This window comes from Talpa europaea (assembly GCF_964194135.1).
Source record: "Talpa europaea genome assembly, chromosome: 3".
Lineage (NCBI taxonomy): Eukaryota > Metazoa > Chordata > Mammalia > Eulipotyphla > Talpidae > Talpa > Talpa europaea.
In genome coordinates, this window is record NC_140069.1 from 115744306 (window position 1) to 115765491 (window position 21186).

The following is a 21186-nucleotide window of genomic DNA, read 5'->3' on the forward strand; positions in this document are numbered from 1 at the left end:
TCACTCGTAACTTTAAATGTTTCATCTATTGCATGGATTTCTCTGTTTTTCTGAGATACTAAAAAAAATTAATGGCAAGAGCTACTTCACCCTGCCATTCTCCAGAAACCTATTTTTACACCTTGTCTCAACTATATACAAATACTTTTAGTTCAGGGATCATGAAGTTGTGAATTCTAGGCAGTTAGCTAGGCAAGAAATTAACTTAACACTTCACAAAGTATCAGAGATTGTTTTGATGAATATCAGTTTAATCTAAAAAAGTGATGATGATAGTGACATTGATGATGACTATGATGATAATGGCGAGCAGGCAAAAGAAAGGAAATTACATTTTAGAGCTTCCCCAAACTGGCAGAAACTATGAAAGAAATTCCCATAATAAGCTATTGCCAGCCTATTAGGTTAAGTAATAATTCATATTGCTTTTTTGATTTTTTTTTATTTTCATTTGCTCTCAAGAGATATTTAAATTCATATAAAGTGACAGTTCACTTAGAAACAAAACTACAGCTGTAAGTCAAGATAACCATGGCTAAATATGTGAAAAAGAAAACTAGCCATAGATTGAAATTAATTTGATCTGGCTAGTAAGATGAAATGTATTAACATCTTGCAGCTTATTACATTAGTTGAAACTTTTGTATTTTAGAGGTTCAAAGAAACGAAGGGGTCCTGTGAAGCTCTGGACTTGATCTGTACTTGTACAGCTCTTACCATGTGGAGATAACTTAAATCTTTTCCTTCTACAGACTACTATGTGGCCGTTTACTTTCCCGGTCATTTCTTTCATCTACTTAATATTCAACATCCAGACCTGATCTGCCACAGTCTATTTCTGACAGGTATGGTTGTAGTATTTATGTTTGGATGAGTGAGCGGGAGTTCTTTTTATTTGTTGATCTACTCTTTTTTTTTTTTTTTTTTTTGCCAGGAAGCAATGAAGTGATTGATATGCTACCTCATAGTCCTTTACAGTCATTGTCAAGCTCCCTGGTACTGGATTGGTGTTCTGGAAAGCTCTATAGAGCACTCCTCAACCAGTCATATTTATTGCAGTTCCTATGGAACACTCAGCTAGATTGTGAGAAGATGGCCATGTTGCACTCTATGCTGTCATGTGGCCAAGATTCACGGTTCCTGGAAGCCAAGGTGGGAATATAGCTAATGTTTTAAAATTGGCAACTAGACAACACCACCTTTATTTATTTGGTGGTTGAAAATGAACAGAAGTTATTTTTATTTGTTTAGCAATTAATTGAGGTTTATGAATCTGTCCTAACTAGAACATATTCTTTTTTTTTAAAGATTTATTTTATTTATTTATGCATGCAAGAACTGGGGTCTAGGCCAGAGGTGGGGAGGGAGTGAGAGGATCCACCAGGGACAGAGTAGGGAGCAGAACATGTGGGTTAGTTCCCTGGCAGGGATCGAACTCATGCCCAGGTAGCTGGTGATAGTTTAATAGCACTGAGACTTAACCTCTGCACCACCAGGGAGGCCCCCAAACACATTCTTTTCTTATGCTGATTTTTTATGGATCCCAACCAGATCTCAGACAGAGAGGGGGTATATATGTGTTTTTTGAATATTTTATTTCCTATATTGTGAATAAATGTTTATACAGTAACATTCCAAGGAAATGCTCTATTGAGTGAGTTTCTCAAATATCTACTTTTTTTCCTGGTCTATTTTTGATATATCATCAATAGGTTTAAAATATGGTGAAATGTATTAATTACATTTTCAATAAAGGTAGTTCATATTTATATTGCATATTATAGTTTACAAAGCACATTTTCTTTCACACATTTCTTGTCATTTAATTTTTATAGCTTCCCTGTGAAGTCAGAGGAATCCATCTACTAGACTTGATTGGGAACAGTGGCTCTTTGCTTAATTGAACAAGAACATCTTAAGCAGTTTTTTAACTTAAATCATATAAATTTACATTTATTCACCCACCTTTGGTAGAGATTAAGGTTCTTACTTTGTATATCAGCTAATTGCAGTCAAATGCTCTACCCTGAACTATGCGCCCCATATCAGCTAATTGAAGTTCAGAGCATTTTTCCTGCATAAAACCACTAATGTGACATGCTTTTGAGTCTTTCCAAAGCTTTCAACCTACAATTGACCCAAATTCAACGCAAATTCAACCTACCAACACTTTTTGTGTCCATGTTTCACTTGTCTATAGTAATATTTTATTAAATTACCTAGTTATGAAAATAAGTACAATTAGCATGAATAGTTTTGGAAATAAAAGCAACTTCTTAGTAGTAGCAGAAATGTGAAAGTTCACTTTGGCTGGGCAAGCCTTACAATATCCATTAATTCTAATGTAGGTAATGAGGAGCTTCATTCATCCAGCAGGTAAGGATGTTTATGGAGAGCACTTGAGAGAAGTTGATATGACAGGAGTTTTCTCTCCTTTGGGAGGACATAACAGCAATGCTCATGAAGGTTAAATGATGTAACAATGTTCGCAGTAGTGAATGAGCTGGAATTGAAACCCAGGTCTGCTGCCTTTATGCTAAGAGGTTTGGTTTTGTGTTCTCCTATATTCCGTGGCTCTTCACACTGGTACTTTGCTATATTATGACTTACTCTCATAAAAATAAACAAACTTTGCTTGGAAGAGGGTTTACTTGAAACCTAGCCAAGGGTAATTATTAAAAAGATGAGTAAAAATGACCTCACAGCCTTGCATTACCTATCTGGAAGGTAATGTATTCTCTTCAAATAATGTGTGTTCTTAGATAGTCCAAAGTAGCTATAGAATGAAAAAAATTTATATATATTTTGTACTTCTTTTGTGGTGGGGCAGGGTGCAGATTTAAATGACAACAGAGTTGTCTTTTTACTTTTTAAAGATTATTCAATGGATTTCTGAGAACGTCTCTGCCTGCCATTCATTTGACCTCATTCAGGAATTTATAATTGGTAGGTGTTGCTGATGGCTCATGTTAAGTTGAATCCTTGACCTTTTTACTTGAGGGAAGGTAGTAAATTGATAATGCCTCAATATGTCAAAATGATGGTTAGGAACTTTAAAAAACTCTGTTGAGGTAGGCAGCTAATTAAATTTCATTCTTTTGTGGTTTTCTGAGAAATTGTGGCTGTTCAGAGACTGATGAGATGTAAAAAATAACCATGATTTAACCGTACTAGTGATTTTTTTCAGTAATATGTAACTTTCTTAGCTCAGGTTTGTGTTGATTGGTTCTGTATGAAGTAGTAGGTAATGTCATTTGAATAGTAAGTACCAAATAAAATTTTTTGAAATTATTCTCATTGTAAAAAGTAGAATCTGACATCTTAATCTGTAGCTAGAGCCATAATAGTTAGCCTTCTGAGGATTTGAAGGATAAGGAAATAAAAACTTTTGTTGATTTGCTTTAGTAGATTTGTGATATACTAAATCTCCTGCTTTATTCTTAAGACTGTCTTAATTTTATGTTTTTTTTTCTTTCAAAAATAAACTCAGCTTCTTCATACTGGCACATATATGCAGAGACGAGTAACATGGATACACTTTTGCCATATTCCTCAGTCCTTACTTGGAATACAGTAAGTTAACATTTTGTATTCCTCATACAATTAAAATTGATTCACACTATCCAGCTATCAAAAAAGATGAACTAGTTCATTTTGGTGATTATGCTAAGTGAAGTAAGTCTGAAAGTGAAAAGCAATTATTGGATGATTTCACTCATTTAGAAACTATAGAAAACCAAAGAAAAACTGACAATACATAACAAAAATAACTCTTAGACTTTGAAAAATATGGTGGTTACCAGAAAGGAGGAGGTGCAGGGGGTAAGGAGGTAACATAATGGTGTATTGCCCAGGAACTGTGGTGGACAGCAAGTGAAGAACATGCATGTGATGAGGGGTGAAGTTGTACTTCCCAAATGATAAAATTATGTACACTAATGGCAAATCAATAAAATTTGATTAAAAATTGATTTATAGGGGCCTCCCTGGTGGCGCAGCGGTTGAGTGGTGGGTTGCGAAGCTGCCCGCAGCCTCTACAGCGCAGGTTCGATCCCCGGTCCCACATGGCGCGCAGACCTCTCCTGCCGCCCGCTGCTCCCCTTAGCAGTGTACTTCGGTCCTTCTGCCTGCTCTGCTCTCCGCTCTGGCTCTGGTGAATTCTCTCACCCTCCCGTGCTTCTGACTGTACCCAGTGCTTGTATAAATAAATAAATAAATCTTTAAAAAAAATTGATTTATAGTATTGGGTTGTTGTGGGATATCCCCATCATGACCATCAAGGTTGTGATTTCTTTTATGATTTGACTGATAAGGAGCTGACTTGGAATTTTCTGACAGAAAAATAATAATGAGTCCTTGGCTATGGGCCAAAGGTAGTGATATAACAATATGATGCTACAGGATATTTGTTTCTCTTGCTGCTACCAAGCAGACTCTTTTGTCATCTTCAAGTGGTATTTTAATTTTTTTTTTTTTTTTTTTTTTTTAGTGACAGGTCAGATTAGCACCTTATCATCCTTTTCCCAGCCATACAAGAAAAGTAGTAATAACTCAGAGCATCAAGAGCAGTAAAAGTCAGTACTCTTAAGCATACTCACTCCATTCAATCTTTTCTCATTGGTGTGGACTACCTCTTTTTTATCTTATTTTTTTAAAGATTTATTTGTACAAAAAACCAGGGTACAGGCCAGATGCGCAGGAGGGTGAGAGGATTCACCAGAAACAGATCCGGGAACAGAACAGGCAGACTGATAAAATACACTGCTGAGGGCAGTAGCAGGTGAGACAGGAGAGGTCTGCTGGCCATGTGGGTTGCTCTGAGGCCGGCGGGGATCAAACGGGCACTTCAAAGGCTGCAGACAGATACATAGCACTATGCTTAACCACCTGCGCCACCAGGGAGACCCCTGTCTACCTTCTTTTTAATTGGAAGTGTTCGTTTTCTCTTGAACATGGTGCTATAAACTGAACTTTATTAGATGAGAAAGTGAATGCTATGTACAGGCTGTCTCCCAAGAAGTTTCTGCCTCTTTTCCTTTCACATTTAGATGTTAGAACTACACATTTAATCTTGAGACACAGATTTGTATCAAAAAGGTATTTAGGAAAACAAGTTTAATTCAGGAACTTGGACATAGTAAAATATATACTAGGATAAACTGTGACAATTCCCATTTTGTATTTAGACAACTTAAATGCAGTCTTTAGAAAAAGAAGTTTCAGGTATGTTTAATTCCTAAAATTTTGATATGCGCAGCAGTAGTGTTTTCCCAAAGAGCCTTCTTGTCTTTTACTGTTAGCTATTAAATGTTCATGCCTCACTATAGTATTATAAGAGAAAAAGAAAGACCTGGACCTGTTCCTTCTCCAGTCCTGTGCCTTTTTTTTTTTTTTTAAAAACTCTTGTGACTATCATGCAGACTCTGTGGTAACATGGCAGGAAGTTTGCAGGTTAAGCCACCCAGAGCCAGGAAATGTACATCTCAGCTTCCTCCCCTCAGCACCCCAGCCTGTTTGTTTTTGCTATGCCCCACGTTCAGTGACTGGAGGCTAGGACAGGCCCTCTAGTTTCCAGGGTTTTGTTTAAAGATGGAACATGTGCTAATGGGATGCCTGCTGAGAATAGATCCCAACAGGCAATTTTTCACTTTTGCATTTTTCATCCCTTTGTGGGGCCTGTTGTGGACATGTGCAGTGATGCCAGGAAACCCTATGAGAAACACAGTATAAAAAAACCCAAATTACGACCACCACGTACTGAGCTTATTTTAGGGTTTACCGCATTGCTTGAAGCTTCTTGCGGTTGGAGTCGATTACCTTAAAGGTCTCTCTCATCCTGAAATTGTGTGAAGTCTCGGCTTATTTTTAGCAATGATATAAATCATTTACTTTTCTTTTTTCTAATCTGCAAATGTTCTTAATGCCACACCCTTACCAAACATTTACCACAACAGAGAACATTAATTTCACATTTCTGTATGGAGCTGGGTTATTTCTGTAAATAATTGAACTGGATTTTTTAGAATACAAAAAAATATGGTTATTTTTAAGATACAAGAAAATGTGGTGACACCAAATTGTGGTTTGTAACAGCCTTATTATTCCTGTTTTAAGATGCTATTTATGAACTAAAACTGTAGTGAAATTTTAATACTTTCCTGAAGTTTCCTATGTTGCTGAGTAGTGACAGGTGAAGTGCACAGCAGATGCTTATCATAGACTTCCTACTGCCACAGGGGAGAATTGGGTACTTGAATGCTTTGGAAATTATTTCCCTATCACTGTAATGTACTTTTCCTATGGAAAATGAAAAGATAATTCTGACCTTCGCTAAAGATAAATTCTAAGCAAATACCAAGTTTTATTTTTACGTAACACTTTCTTGATTATTTTATTGTCTATCATCTTATTTTTAGGAAATAAAGATAAATTGACTATTTAAGAGGCTAAAACACATAATTAACATATAAACACACTTTTCACATGACAGTGAGTAAAGGGCAATTTAGGACATTGACCCTTTTATTTAAATTTCTGTTTTAATGTGCACTGGTTAGCAAAATTATAGTTTGGACTTCCTGATAATACTTGCACATCTTTCACATTTGCCATGGTCGTGGTACTGTATAAACTCCTTATGAGGATCGTTTATCCCTGAAATTATGGTGAAGGTTGAGGTGCAGAGAAATCTTCCACTAAAGTCATGAAAGAATCACATTAGCCTTGGTCTCTCTAGTGAGGCAGGAGCCAACTATAATACATTTAAAGAAAAGAGAAGGAGAATGTAGGAATTTTATTATTTATTTATTATTTATTTTTTTAATTTTTTTTTTTATAGAGGCATGTTTTATTTATTTATTTGTTTGTTTGTTTGTTTCATTGTTTATACATGCACTGGGTACAGTCAGAAGCGCGGGAGGGTGTGAGAATTCACCAGAGCCAGAGTGGGGAGCAGAGCAGGCAGAAGGACCTAAGTACACTGCTGAGGGGAGCAGCGGGCGGCAGGAGAGGTCTGCGCGCCATGTGGGACCCTCCTCCGGTGGCCGGGGAGCAGCCGGGGATCGAACCGGCGCCGCAGAGGTCGCCGGCAGCTTCGCAACCCAGCGCTCAACCGCTGCGCCACCGGGGAGGCCCGTAGGAATTTTAAAAAATGGACCATATTCTCATTATTACACTTGACGGTGCAAATGGTATTTGCCTCATTTGTTCTTGAATGGAAATGAGCAAATAATATGTATTTGGCCTCTGTTTCTTCTTACTAGTCTTCTCCTTTCCTTTGAAGATCCTGTCAACTATTATAATCACAACTTTAAAGAATATTTCCCTGCCCAAGGGAAGAGATAGGCTGTGTCCAGTGTTATTTATATACCCCAAGGTTTATTTAAAGTAGAAGTTAGCAAACTGGAAGCAGCTCTCAGCTTCTGTCTGTGCAGAAAACACTTCCTGAAGACTTGAGGGTATCATAGTTGTTACATTTACCAGTTGTGGGTATGTTTTCCCTCCCTTAGGAAATTCCTGGAATAACCTTTGTGACAGAAGAGATTGCATTGCCTCTTATGAAGGTAAATCCCTTACAGTGAGACAAAACCACAGACACACGTGGATTCCTTGTCCATCTCCATACTCCACTGAAGTGAAATCTTGGTACCCTCGGTGTTGTAGGGGTTCCAAAAGAGATTGTAATCTGTCAGGGGAGGAAGGGGGAAAGGGGTAGGATTACTTCTCTAGAAAATCCTACCTAAGTGGCTGAGTAGCCACTAGGGATGATAGTAGGGCAATTCTTTTTTTTTTTTTTTTTTTTTTTAGAACAGCTGTATTTTGATCATTTATTCACATCTTAGCAAAGGCAATTATATTTCAAAATAAAAATGTGATTTTCCATTTTGAAATGTAATTATAGTTTACAGAGAAATCTAAAAGATTGTTTATTTTTTTTTTTTTTTTTTTTTTTTTTTTAATTTTTTAAATAAATTTTATTGTTATATTCCCCATACAATTGCAGCCCCCCCATTCTGACCCCAATCCCTCCCCTCCCGCCCCCCTAAAAGTGTCTCTGGTTCATAGTTTTTTGTTGATTTTGATTTTCACTATCTTATAGTTATTCATTTTCCTGGTCCCTTATTTAAGTTTTCTAGATTCCTGCTATGAGTGAGACCATCCGGTATTTCTCTTTTTCTTTTTGGCTTATTTCGCTGAGCATGATCCCTTCCAGCGCCATCCATGTTGCTGCAAATTGCATGTGTTTATCTTTTTTGAATGCTGAGTAATATTCCATGGTGTATATGTACCACATCTTCTTGATCCAGTCATCTATTTTTGGGCATTTGGGTTGTTTCCAAAGCTTAGCTATTGTAAACAGTGCTGCTATAAACATAGGGGTGCAGGTGTTCTTTGGAATTGATGTTTCTGTGTCCTTTGGGTAAATACCTAGGAGTGGAATTTGCAGACGATATGATATTATATATAGAGAACCCCAAAAACTCCACAGAAAAGCTAGTAGGGCAATTCTTAAGACTGTCTTTGAAGAGGGAAGTTTTCTGAAGATGGAGAGCTACAGGGCTCTATGAAAACCATATACACCTAGAACTTGCCACTGTGCCTCCAGCCAGTCTGGACTGGAGTTCCTGTAAATTATCTTTAGAGGGCCTGGCAGCTATTTTTTATTGCATTTGTGCTGCTACTGCCTCAAAACACTCTCCATCTCTCTTTCCCTCTCTCCCACTCTCGCTCTCTCCTTTCCTCCCTCCCTGACCCACCCTCCTTCTACCTCCCCCCTCTCAAAACCATTCAGTAACCTAGGCTGGGATTATCTAATTTCCTTCTGGTTCTAAGAACAGCTTTTCTGTGTCTCAAGAATGGCCTGCATTGGCTCTGTGATCTCAGTCAACTTTTTGTACACCACCTCCTCCTTCCTGTCCACTAAGCGGTAGCTATTAGTGTCTTTCTGCAGTCTGGTGGTTTTAGAAGCGTTTCTGAATACAATGGGGAAAATGGGGTGGGGTGGGATGAGTAGAAAAGAATATGTATGTAGTTCAAACTAGAGATTATTTCAGCACTGTTCCTTGAAACGCCTTTCTTGTTTTGGCATTGCCTCCTGTTAATTATAGCTTGGTGTGTACTGGGAAATCTCAGCTTTTGGCAGCTGGCTGCTCAGTTTGCTGCTGCCTTTTGTTTATATTGATTCTTTTGGATCCCAGTAGGGCAAGGCAGGCCTGGGCAGCTGGGGGGAACGCCATGGGCATTTAAGGTCAGGCTGATGCACTGTGGTAAGATGGGCCAGCACAGGCGGATTTAGTGGTTCTGGGTTGTGGTCCAGAGAAACATCCTTTAAGGAGACACTGACAAGCAAAATTTCTAGGCACAAGATCCCTGTGAAGCTCTACAAAGGTAGGAAGACAAAGGGAAAAAGGTTTGATGAATATTTTTAAAGTTACTTATTAGAGACTCTTTTCATTTTACTGTTTTTGCTCCTACCACTACTCCTACCAGACCCGCAGTGTGTTTACTGGACAAGTGATAAACTGGAGAAGAAAAGTTCTAACAGAATTGTCACCCACAATTCTGCAGTTGCTAACACGCCAATTGCCTATTTCCCCCATTTTGTCTTGTTCTTTGTCACAGGTATGTCTATTTTACCTAGTAGTAATGACAAGCAAGAGATATTTCATAAAAATTACATGTTATAATGTAAACATTTTGCAAGTTTCTAATGTAAGCTTCATAATTATGACTTCTGATGATGCCATAGACTTCTACTGGCCTTTACTTTTCTCCTTAATAACTCTTGTGAATCTACAGGTAGACTGTGGTAATGTGACAGTGTGCTGTGTCTAATTTACTGAAGCATTCTTCTGTTTTTGGACAGTAATTTGAGTCCAGTCCCAATTAAAAAAATTGTTTTGCTGCTAAAAATAATGTTGCAATGAATGCTTTTATCCATATGGTTTTCAAAAAACAGTTTATTCCTCAAAGATTATAAACCCAGGTTTAAACAAAACAGTAAAATGAAAAGATAGAGTCTCTAATAAGTGACTTTAAAAATATTAATCAAATCTTTTTCCCTTTGTCTTCCTGCCTTTGTAGAGCTTCACGGGGATCTTGTGCCTAGAAATTTTGCTTGTCAGTGTCTCCTTTAAGGATGTTTCTCTGGTGAAAGGCAATAACAGTATTTATTGTCTTCTCTGGTAAAAGGCTATAATAATATTTATAGTCTTCTATTAAATTTTTTTCAATGAAGAAACGTTGCATTATAACATATAAGTTTCAGGTATGCATTGTTATAAATCAGCATCACATATACTACATCATATATACATCATTAAATTTACTACTAAGAGTTCAGTTATGTCCATCACATATACTTGTCCCCTTTTACCAGGTTTTCTGACACCCTTGCCCACTTTCTTTCTGGTTTTGGTTAATTTGGTCTTGTAGTCTAAAAGTTTGTTTTATTTAGTACATTTATTTATTTTGTTTATGTACCACATCTGAGTGAAGTGTAGTGGGGCTTTTTCCATCTGACTTACCCTGAAGGTTCATCCATGTTGTTGCAAATGATAGAAATTTCATATTTTTTTTTTTTCCTTCAGCTGAGTAGTATTCCATTGTGTGTATGTGCCACATCTTGATCCAGTCATCTGTTTATTGGCAGTTCCTTTTCAACTCTTGCCTTTTGTAAATAATGTTGCATTGAGCCTAAGGATGCATATATCTCTTCGATTAGTATTCTGGAATTCTCCAGGTGAATACCCAGAAGTAGGATAACTGGATCGTATGGAATTTGTTTTTATCTTTTGAGGAATCTCCATGCTGACTTCTGTAATGGTGGCACCAATTTACGTTCCCACCAACAATGTATAAGGATTCTATTCTCTGTACATAATCTCCCACACTTGTTGTTTCTTATTTTTTGGATAATAGCCATTCTCACAGGTATACTTCTGCTTCTTATTGCCATATTATATTCAGGAAACTTTGTGATAATTTACCCTATTACAAAGGACTTTTATCAGTTTTATTATAATCTTATCAACATTGTATACTTTCATTAAAAAATTAAGTATAAAAGTAATGGGATGCTCTTTTAAACATTTTACCCATTGATTTATTCTAAGAGTACATTTTGGCTTTGTTTTGGATCAAAGTAGTTTTTTTTGTGCACTCTGGTTTTTGTTTTGGTTTTTGGTGTGTGTGTGTGTGTAAAATGATGTGGGGTTTTTTGGTCATCCATTTTTTTCTCCTTTGCTATTCATTCTGCCTGTTTCCCCTCTGTCCTAAATATCTTTAACATTTTACACAGTTGACAGTTGTTTCCCATTAACCCTTGCCAAACATGCATGGCAGCAGTTTGGTGACTCCACAGCTATCCACATGCTAATAATAAGCATTATCTGGGACACATATGAACTGTAAATCTCTTCACTATCCTCTCCATACACACAGAATGCATCAGGGAAGGCAGAGGGGTGCTGCCAGGACTATCATGAGGCTCAGGAGAAGGTACTAACTTTGGTTTAGCCAGTTCTCCTGTTACCCACCCCAATAACCCAGCATGGGAGACTGATAAATACCCTTTAGTTCACAGCACACCTAGCCCTAATATCTCATTTGTTCCTCCATCTCTTCTGTACAACATCACTCACTATAAGCTGCTGCCTTTGCCTTGACCTACTTCTTTTATTCCACCCCCCTGCCCCCCAAAGTCCCAGCTTAATTATATTGTGATGGAGCAGGTTGCCATGGCACCTACCACCCTGTCCTCCTTCCTCTCCAGTGTCCTTGTCATGCTTACTTGGCTTAGAACACCCAGGGACAGAATTATAAGTTACCTTCAAATGTGTGCTGACTGCCAGACTCCATGAGACCCAAGAGACCCTTGTCTGCTCTGACCATATTTGCTGCCATTCTTCTTGGTAGATGACTGCACTGAGGAGGAGTCAGGAGAGGCGAGGGCAAAATGAAACCAACTGAATACTTTTTTCTTGTTCTCTCTGCAAATAAACAGTGTACAATAGAGTTTTTCACACGTTTACTATATGAACTATAATTTAACTGACATAAACCTATTAAGTTAGAAGTTTATCACCTTTATAAAGTGTTTTCAAAAGAATTTTTTCAAAAGATTTATTTATACAATCACTAGGTACAGTCAGAAGCATGGGAGGGTGAGAGAAATCACCAGAGACAGAGCAGGGAACAGAACAGACAGACTGACGAAGTACACTGCTGAGGGGAGCAGCGGGCAAGACAGGAGAGGTCTGCTGCGCCATGTGGGACCCTCACCAGCGGCCAGGGATCGAACCGCCGCTGCAGAGGCTGCAGGCAGCTTCGCAGCCCAGCACTCAACCACTGTGCCACAAGGGAAGACCCTGTTTTCAAAAGAATTTTAAGCAATTAAACAGGTTTATTGAAACTAGGTTCTTAAAAAAGCAATGTCATCAAAAGTGACCATCCTAAGAATGATTTTACCCCTTTGTTGTAACATATGTCTTTCATAGGAAAGTTTCAACTTTCATAAATGGTAAACATTACCACTGATTTTATGGTGAGAAGAGCAACGATGAAAACTCTCTAACCAAAGGAAGCAGACAAAGATTAACAGAGAGAGAGAGAGAGAGAGAGAGGAAGAAGGGGGGTATAATGAGCATGCCACAAATAGAAAAATGGAGTTTTTCACCAAAATATTTTTTTTAAACCAGACATCTTTAGTTTACATTTCATAAAGTAAGGGAGCCTTCTATTTCATCATTTCTTTAGAGATCACCTGCCCTAGAGAAGGCCAGGAAGACTTAATGTCTCTTCTCACTTACAGTCACTGGAATGTGAGGGTGTCCCTACAAGTTTTTTTGTTTATCAAGGGCCTAAATATTCCTGAGCACTTGGGAAAAGAGTAGTTGACACTTAGGCTGTTTTCCATTCAGACACTATTTTAATTACGTTTCTTGACTTTAAAAAGTATTTTAAAAATACTGTTTTAAAACCGGGTAGAACTTGCCTATAATTAATTGCTTTATGAAGCAGAAAAGACACTTTTCCCCCTTGACCTCTACTCAATATAGGCAAATAGAGAGCCATCATTACTTAAATAAGAGGTTGGTTTGAGTTTTGAATTATCAACACAATTACAATGTGTAAAAGCTTATACTTTCGAAAAATTAGAAGCATTACTTTGAAAAATCTGGTGCAAGCTGTAGAGCTTTTCCCCAGAAAAGAGCTCAAACACATGCTCCATTTTACATACAGTCTGTGGGTTCTTCCCATGGACATGTCTTATCTGTTTGTTCTCAGGTACAAAAGGCAATCAGGAAAGGAACTTGTAAATAGAGAATTGTGGAGAAGGAAGGCAATTTGGGGAAGATCTTTTCTGAAGAACCACTCCTAAAACACAGCTTTAGAAGTATGTGAGGGGGGTCTTTTGACAGGAGGAAGTGTTTGGTCAGAGTGGAGGAGGCTAGGTACCAGCATTGCTTCCTTCTGTTATCTTGTCCTGGGCAGGATCCTGTGGACAGAATGATGGGACAGCAGGCAGAGCTAATAGCTTAACTGACCACTAGATGTCACTACAGCACCAATTACTGTGTCTGAACCCAGCCTTAAATAGCAAGAAAGCTGTAGTAGACTGCCTGTCAGGAACCTAATATAGTCAAATGTCAGCAGGATTTGTTTATGTCATTAAAAAAGAAATTAAATACGAGGAAGGCCAAAGGTCAGATAAAGGTATGCTCATCATAAATAAAATGAAAGGGAAAGAAAATAAACAGGATAGGTCAAGTGCAGAGATTGCAGAGTTCTAATTTCCCCTAGAAAGGATATTTTCTTGGAAATAGATTTTCCTGTTGTGGGAATGGTATGTTAGCTAGACTCTCATTCAGACTTATAAAATGTCAAGTTAATATTATTATGTAACTCATTTCGCTGAAACTCCAGAATCCATTTTGAAGTAATTGTGACTGTCCATGCAGACAGATTATGGATGCTCTTATTTAATGTAAGGGTATTTTTCGTGATTGAGGCATATTTTCATTATCTTTTTTCTTGCTGTATTAAATTCAGTATTAATATATCTTTTAATGTGTCATAGCAGGGTTTTTTTTTTTAATCGCCTATTTTCTTTTTTGTATCTTTTAAAAAAATTTTCTTACATCCTTGTTCATTTTTGTGCAGTATTTGGTTTCTCTCCTCAGGTCTAGTCCCCTTAATTCCCCCACTGTCATGTTACCTATGAACCATCACCATAGTCCTTGTGCTCTTCCCTCCCCTGTTTTGACCCCTCACCTCCCTCCCCTGCTGCACGCAGATCTATGGTCTGTGTGCAAGTTTTGTCTTTTTCCTGACCCTTTGTTCAATTTCTCTGTATTATACCCATAAGTGAAACCATCTAATATTTTTCTTTTTCCTTCTGACTTACTTCACTTAGCATAATTCCTTCCAGCTCCATCCATACCACAGTAGGTTTTAGCTTACTTTGTTTTCTGGCCATACGTTGTCCTCCTATTCCAGTCATATCTTTTACAAATGCATATATTTGGGCAGGAAAGTGTATATCATAAGCCGCTCTCCACTGATTTGAAAAACAATTTGTGGTGTTCATGTGTGTAGTGTGGTAAAATACAGCTGAACTGGTGTGAATCTGTTTCCTTAAGTCATACAGTGTTGTAAATCAGTGTTACCCCAACAAAAAAATAATACTTTAAACAATTTGTGTTACTATATCCCTCAGCATTAAAGATATATTAATACTGCATTTTATTTTCAAGTGAAAATAATGAAAAAAAATAAAACAAACACAATGGGCAATTCTGTCTTTGGGGTGGGACAATTAATATGTCAATGACCTAACTAGGATGCCAACTCATTCTTTTTTGGAGTATTAGACAACTGAAAGTGAAACTAGTCTACTTTACCTTTCTGATTCCTAGCTTTGGAAAAGCCCATTTGGAAGTATATAAGCTTAGTGAGAAAATAAACCTTTTCCACTACTCCAAATTTTAATCAACAATTTCCGACTGAACATGGTATTGTTGGCACAACCTAAGTCAGAAAAATTGGTCTCTGGGGAGGAAGTGACTTGGTGTATTTAAGATAGGCTTCCCACTTAGCCTTAACCTAGGGAATCATACAGGCCTTGCGAGTGAGCAGCGGCTCTCTCTTGTCAAAGGGGTAGGGGGCTGGGGAGAACGTAAAGTGGGGCAGGCAAGACTCTTTAAGTCTCTGTTTTAGAGAGAGAATCTATTTCCGTTTGACATGGAAAGTATTGACTCAGAAATACTGCCACCCAAGAACTCTCTAAGGAGACCTCAGCCTTGTGGCAAAGCTTGCATGCCTCTGGGTGGATTGTTTGGGCCAGCTTCTCAGGCTCTCCAACATTTTTGTCTTCTATAGGTGCATAACTTCAAGGGATACTGGGAAAAACTGAATTCCAACCTGGAATATGTTAAATATTCCAAGCCACACTTACACTATAACAACAGCATGGTCAAGAGAGAGTGGCACAGCCTGATTTCAGAAGAGGTATGTGTTTGTTCATGAAAAGAAACCAAGAAGCAGAAGCAGAGTGTATGCAATCCAGGTGATGCCTGTAAGTCATAAGGCCGGCTTCCACTTGCAGCACTCTCCCCAGTGCCAGGCACTTCACAGTGTCACTCCTGATCTCCCATTAGGCAAGCAAAGGTGTGTCTCTGATTTCTGTTCTCTTGAGGAGGAAACTCAAGTGCAAAGAGGTTACGAGAAACATAGCACATTCATGGTAGAAGTAGGATTGGTAGTATGCATGTCTCTGATATGTACTTGCATTACGTGGACAATAAAAATTAATTTACAAAAAAATCTAGGTGTTTCCAAATTGTTAGGGATTAGGAATAATTGTAAGAATAGTGGATGTGAGTGATTGTAAAGGATTAGCAAAAGGGAGATCTTTGGCTGATGGAACAGTTCTATATCTTGATTGTGGGAACAAATTGTAATACATCACTCTGCACCTGTGATAGAATGACACATTTTGATATTCATTTTTTGATTTTGATATTGCACTACAGTTATTTTTATAAAATGTGAACACTGGGGAGACTGGGTGAAGGACACATGAAATCTCTCTGTGGCATTGTTGTAGGTAGTTTTGGTGTTATAAATAATATGTAGTTGACTAGAAACTTCCTATAAGGCTACAATAGTTTTAGAATAAAACTTAAACATTTTTGTAAGAGTCCAGGTTTTCTGATTATTTGGAAAGTATATTTCTTTTTTCTGAAACAAATTATATTCATTATGCCCTTGATGTGAAAAATGTCACCCAGAAAGCCTTCACCTTTCCACACCTCTGTATTTTCTCACTCCTAGAAAACAGGAGAAAAAAGGCCCCTGGCATATGTGAGGAATATTCTTGATAATGCAATAAAGTAAGTACAACTAGGAATTAACTGTATGTGTCAGACAGTAGTCTTTGACTTGGTTGGCTGCCTTCCTCTGTAAAATGGTGCTTCATGAATGCCACTACCTGGGTCCTATTCTGAAGTGTATTGCTGCTATTTTCTAGTAGTAAAAGTCTGTTTGTCAACCTGTTAGACTTACATGCTAGGGATGGATGATTTACAAGGGACAAGTAACAAGTGATAATGAAAGCTCTTATTGATTGAGCATTTTGGTCAGGGCGGGTATGGACAGTAGTTGATTTTCACAAAGTTCTAGTGGGCTAGTGAACTTACTCTTATTTTGAAAGTCTGTTTCCCAGATAGATAAATCACTCAGGCTGCTCCAAGTACAGGCCCCATTCCAACCCCTATTTTATATTCTGTTCCCATCATTTGCAATAACTGAGAGCTGCTATTGTTCTAAATTATTGCTGGCCTTTGCTCTGAAACATTTTGAGATTTTATAATTGCCTAATGTGGCTTTTGCCAAGTTGATTAAAGTTTTTGAGGTTTTTAGCAGTCTGAAAACCGCTTCTGCAGTTGTTTTATGTCTTTTGAAATGATATCTTTATGTAGTGGTATAGCTTGCTTTATTTTTTCTTTTTTACAATGCTTCCTGTGTGAATAACATTGGCCAATTTCTTTGTAGGGTGATTTCGGACCTAGAAACAAGGAACTTGGGTAAGAAAAGATTTGTAATAAATTATGCCTTCTGGATTTCAGTCAATGTTTTGTGTGGAACACTACTCTTACTCTTCATTTCTTGGTGGATTAGCAAGAAAATCACTTCCAGTTGTGTAAAGAAGGCAGTGCCCGCCCACATCTTCTAGTTTGAGTGCTCCTTCACTCCTCCCATGTCTTGGCGGGACCTTTGGAGGCAGCTGCTAGACGTGCTTTTGCTGGAGGAGTCCCTGGATGCTGGCCCTTTGTTTTTCATCCTTTTCTGTATTTACTTCCTCTAAGTAATATGCCCTCTGACTCTTCTCGAAGGAGACACTTCAGCTATTCCCTTGGCTTACATGCTAAGATAAGGGATCCCGTTCACAGTCTGATCATACTTCTATGCCCCTTTCATTGTGTTAACACTTGGGGACTCACTGGACTAGGTCAGAAGGGTGCAAAGATGAGAAGCCTCTAGGTAGGCAGTGTAGTTATAAGCAAGAGTACAGGTTTGAGGCGGACAAAAGTGGACTTAATATCCAGTTTGGTCACATAATTGCACTCCTGGTCAAGCTATTTATCCATTTTGTGCAGTATTGTGTATTCTTCTCCTCAGAACTGGGTTAATGAGTAAATGGGGTGGTATATATAGCACCTGGTACAATGCTTGGCTCATGTGGGAAACCTGAGGTGACTTCTTGATCATTAGTGTGTGGGGGAAAAAATGCTAACATGTAATTTTCTAAGCCAGGAAGCTTGGTACAGTGGAGAGAAGGGAGGGCCTTGGTAAGGAGTGGGGATGGTTGAGAGAGAGGGGGGTTGGAAGAACTTTCCAGAGGGGACAACATTAAGTCTTGACAAACCAGGGGAACTTAACCAGGTAAACTGGGGGAAGAGAATGCTAAGCATATTCAGGTACAAGATTTTTTATGGTTTTGTCAGCAGAACTCTTTCATGCCTCATAAAGATCAGCCTTCATGAAAAAAGCTGTTCTTATGCCCCATTTCTGTTTCATGAGCCTCGATGTTGAGCTATATGTTGGGTAACCATAACTTTATGTGGTGTGTTATTGTGCATTCCACAGCTGTGCGCACATCTCACATGAACTGTGACAGTGAACTTGTCCAGCCCAGTTGGACAGAGCCCATGCTCACTGAGCAGCCCTGAGGTACCAGCCTCTTCCTGTGTTATCAGGCCATCCATGCCTGAAGCCATGGGTTCTGCCACTAGTACTAGGCCGAAGCAGTTGACTGGAGACCTACCTAGCAGAAAAAGACATGGATATGTGGGATTCAGGCTCCTTCTCATGTAGATAGGGGTTTTGCAGTATGAAAGGTCGAGCTTTCTGTTGTGTCCGTCCCTTCTGTTCCCTGATAGACTTCCTCCTGCTCTTGTATTTGAGGCCTATTTGCATCTAGTTACTAGTTATTCTTAAAGCACTTTCGGGAAATTGCCCCTTCCTCCCACATGCTTGCTGGTGCTAATTTCTGGGTAAGATGCTGTCACTGCTAGAAACCAGAATATTTCTTGAAATTCAGGGCTGATGGGCTCAAATTTTGAATGGTTTCATCTTAACTATCAAGGTTGTGTAGGATCCAAGTAGGATTTATCCTGTGGGGTCAACAGGCATCTGCCCTCTCACACGGAGTTGTCAGTTTGATGACCAGGACAGTCCTGCTCTCATGGCGAGCCCCCTGCCTCAGGTGTCCCAGGAGAGAAAGTGTGGGGCATAAAGATGCTGTTAGGAGTGTTAGGGCAGATCTTCCCATGAGGCAGTGTTTGCCCATCCAGTCTTGCTTGTTCACTGCAAATTCTTGATGCACAGAAAGATGTAACCATTGATTTAGCCTTATATACCACTTTTCCACCTTGGTCCAGTTACTTTTCAGTTCAATAACTTGTGCCAGTTAGTGTTATTTGTCACCCCGATTGATCATTCCTCTCAGTTCAGTAACTCCCAAAGTCACTGAACTAAGGATATCAGAAAGAAAGAAGTCTCCCATCATGTCTTTTTCCTGGGCTTGGAGCCTCTCAAGGTTAAGAGAGGGCCCACGTGCTTGTGTTTCCAGTGAAGCAGAAGCTCTTAGACAGTGATGAGGCTTGCTGAAGAAAAATCAGTCAGAGCCTGTTCGTGTTGAGAAATGTGGTCCTTGTTTTCTTTCCCTCCTGGTTTCTATCTTCGCTTACAGAGCTGTCTGCATATCACCTCGCAGGACTATGTCATGCTTATCGAGTGAAAAATTTTCATCCCATCAGGGAAGTGTTATAGTTTCCAAGTGGCTCAGAAAAGGGAAACCTGGGCTAGTTCCTCTTTCCTCTGCCCATTTCCTGGAAACCACCTTGTTTGTCTATTTAATTTCAGAGCCAAGATTAATACCCCTCTTCCAGGAGGAGGACAGGCACCAGCGGCTACTTATAGGACTGGTAAGTGCTTGTGGTCTGTGCAGGTACCAGCAAACACTAGGCTCCAAAAAAAGGGACAAGAGCTAGATGGTGCTTCTCATTCTGATCTTAGTTTTCATTCATTCCTTCAACACATAGTTGTTGCCAGCTGCCATAGGCTCTGTGATAAGCAACACACAAATGATTTTTGCCTTCTTGCTTCTTGGAACTTATAGTTAAATATGAGAGAGACATGTTAATCTATAACCCCAATCAATATATAATCACAAAAAACACCCTAAGGAAATGTGTAGCATTGAGAGTTTAAAATAAAGAATTTGTATTGGGCATTTATATTTGGGATTTAAAACACAACAGAATAAAGTGATCCTTCTCTCAGCTCCTACTACTAAGAAGACCAAAGAAATAGAAATAAAAATAAATTGATTGAAGAGAAGAACTTAAATAAATCCAAAATGTTTTAAAAATTGAAGAGACATCTGGAAAGTCTAATAAAATGATTTTAATACTGTTCAGGCTTAGAATGGGATAATCTGTCCTCAGATATGACAAATTGAAAAATAAGAGAAAAACTTGTATAAATACATATTAATACACTTGAAAATTAAAGTTTTAAATAATCAAAGATTATTTCCCAAAGAGGCCCAAATTATTTAATTGTTTAGTTCTTTTAAACTTTTAAGGACAAGATCAATCCCCTGTTATGTAAAAAGTATTTTTGAAAAAAGATGGAGTGCTTCTCAATCACTGTAAAAAGCCAACATAACCTTAAAGCCAAAATCTGGCAATGAACAGTTTTACTTATGAATATAAATATCACTGACTTAATTAAAATACTTTCCTGTCGTCTGTCTGAAAATACAGCTTAACTAAGTGGGACTCTTTCTAGAAAAGTTTAAAAAATAAAATACACAAAATGTTAATGTAGGTGATAGGATTATGGGTGGCTTAAATTTTCATCTTTATGGCTAGTGTAGAAAAATTGAAAAACACACAAAAAATTGTATTTTAAGCAGTAAAAAGTTGTTTTTCCCAAGAAAAATCAATTAGCTCATGCAGAAGATTGAACTAAAATAATGTGCTTGCCCCAGAAGGCCACAACTAAGTTTGCCTCATGGTGTTGTTTGGTTCAATCTGTAAAGCAAATAGAAGATTATGCAAATGTGACATCAGTTGTGCCATCCCCACTACTGGTTGTAGGGACAAAGCTCTCCCTGGCCAGGGAGCCTCTAACTAACTGATCAGGGCATCTAGGAAAAGGTGGAAGGGTGGGGAGGAGAAGGAGGAGGCAGGAGGAGAGAAAAGCAAAGGCCAGGAAGGCTGGGCATGCCCCTCTCACTGGGGACACCAAAGGAGGATTAGAAGAGAGCAGGGTTGAAACAAGCCTGTTAGGAAGCCCTGGGATGAACATTTCCTGAACTTTGTCCGTCAGGGGCTGGAAGTGATCCCTCGTTTAGACTTGCTTCTGCTTATTCCCCAGGGCCACGAGCAGACTTTAATCCTTTGGTAGATCCCAAAGCCTTTGACTTCTTAGTGACCTCCACTAGCTTCTTTAGAAAATTTATCAGGGCTGAGAGCTTCTCAGTGGGCTTTGGATGAAATATACGTAGTTCCTCTTGAAGAAAACTCCAGATTCATGACCATCAGAACAACTTTGTGGGCTCTGTATTTCTGTAGCATCTTCACACACAATACTTTTTTTTTTTAAAGACTTATT

At 38.5% G+C, this 21186-nt stretch overlaps 1 protein-coding gene across 5 annotated transcripts in view; it reads left to right on the plus strand.

The window, feature by feature from the left end:
* Positions 1-21186, plus strand: part of GSAP (gamma-secretase activating protein) — a gene marked incomplete at both ends in the record, with an annotated part of 74669 nt that overhangs the window by 42038 nt on the left and 11445 nt on the right. For 4 of the 5 annotated variants that reach the window (XM_084229441.1, XM_084229444.1, XM_084229442.1 and 1 more), the window contains 9 exons: positions 753-845; positions 935-1152; positions 2877-2946; positions 3491-3573; positions 7509-7562; positions 15382-15510; positions 16336-16394; positions 17056-17087; positions 19429-19490. In XM_084229441.1, the coding sequence (XP_084085567.1) occupies positions 753-845; positions 935-1152; positions 2877-2946; positions 3491-3573; positions 7509-7562; positions 15382-15510; positions 16336-16394; positions 17056-17087; positions 19429-19490 (800 nt within the window). The remainder of the gene's footprint in view (positions 1-752; positions 846-934; positions 1153-2876; positions 2947-3490; positions 3574-7508; positions 7563-15381; positions 15511-16335; positions 16395-17055; positions 17088-19428; positions 19491-21186) is intronic. The other variant, XM_084229443.1, reaches the window with a different exon arrangement.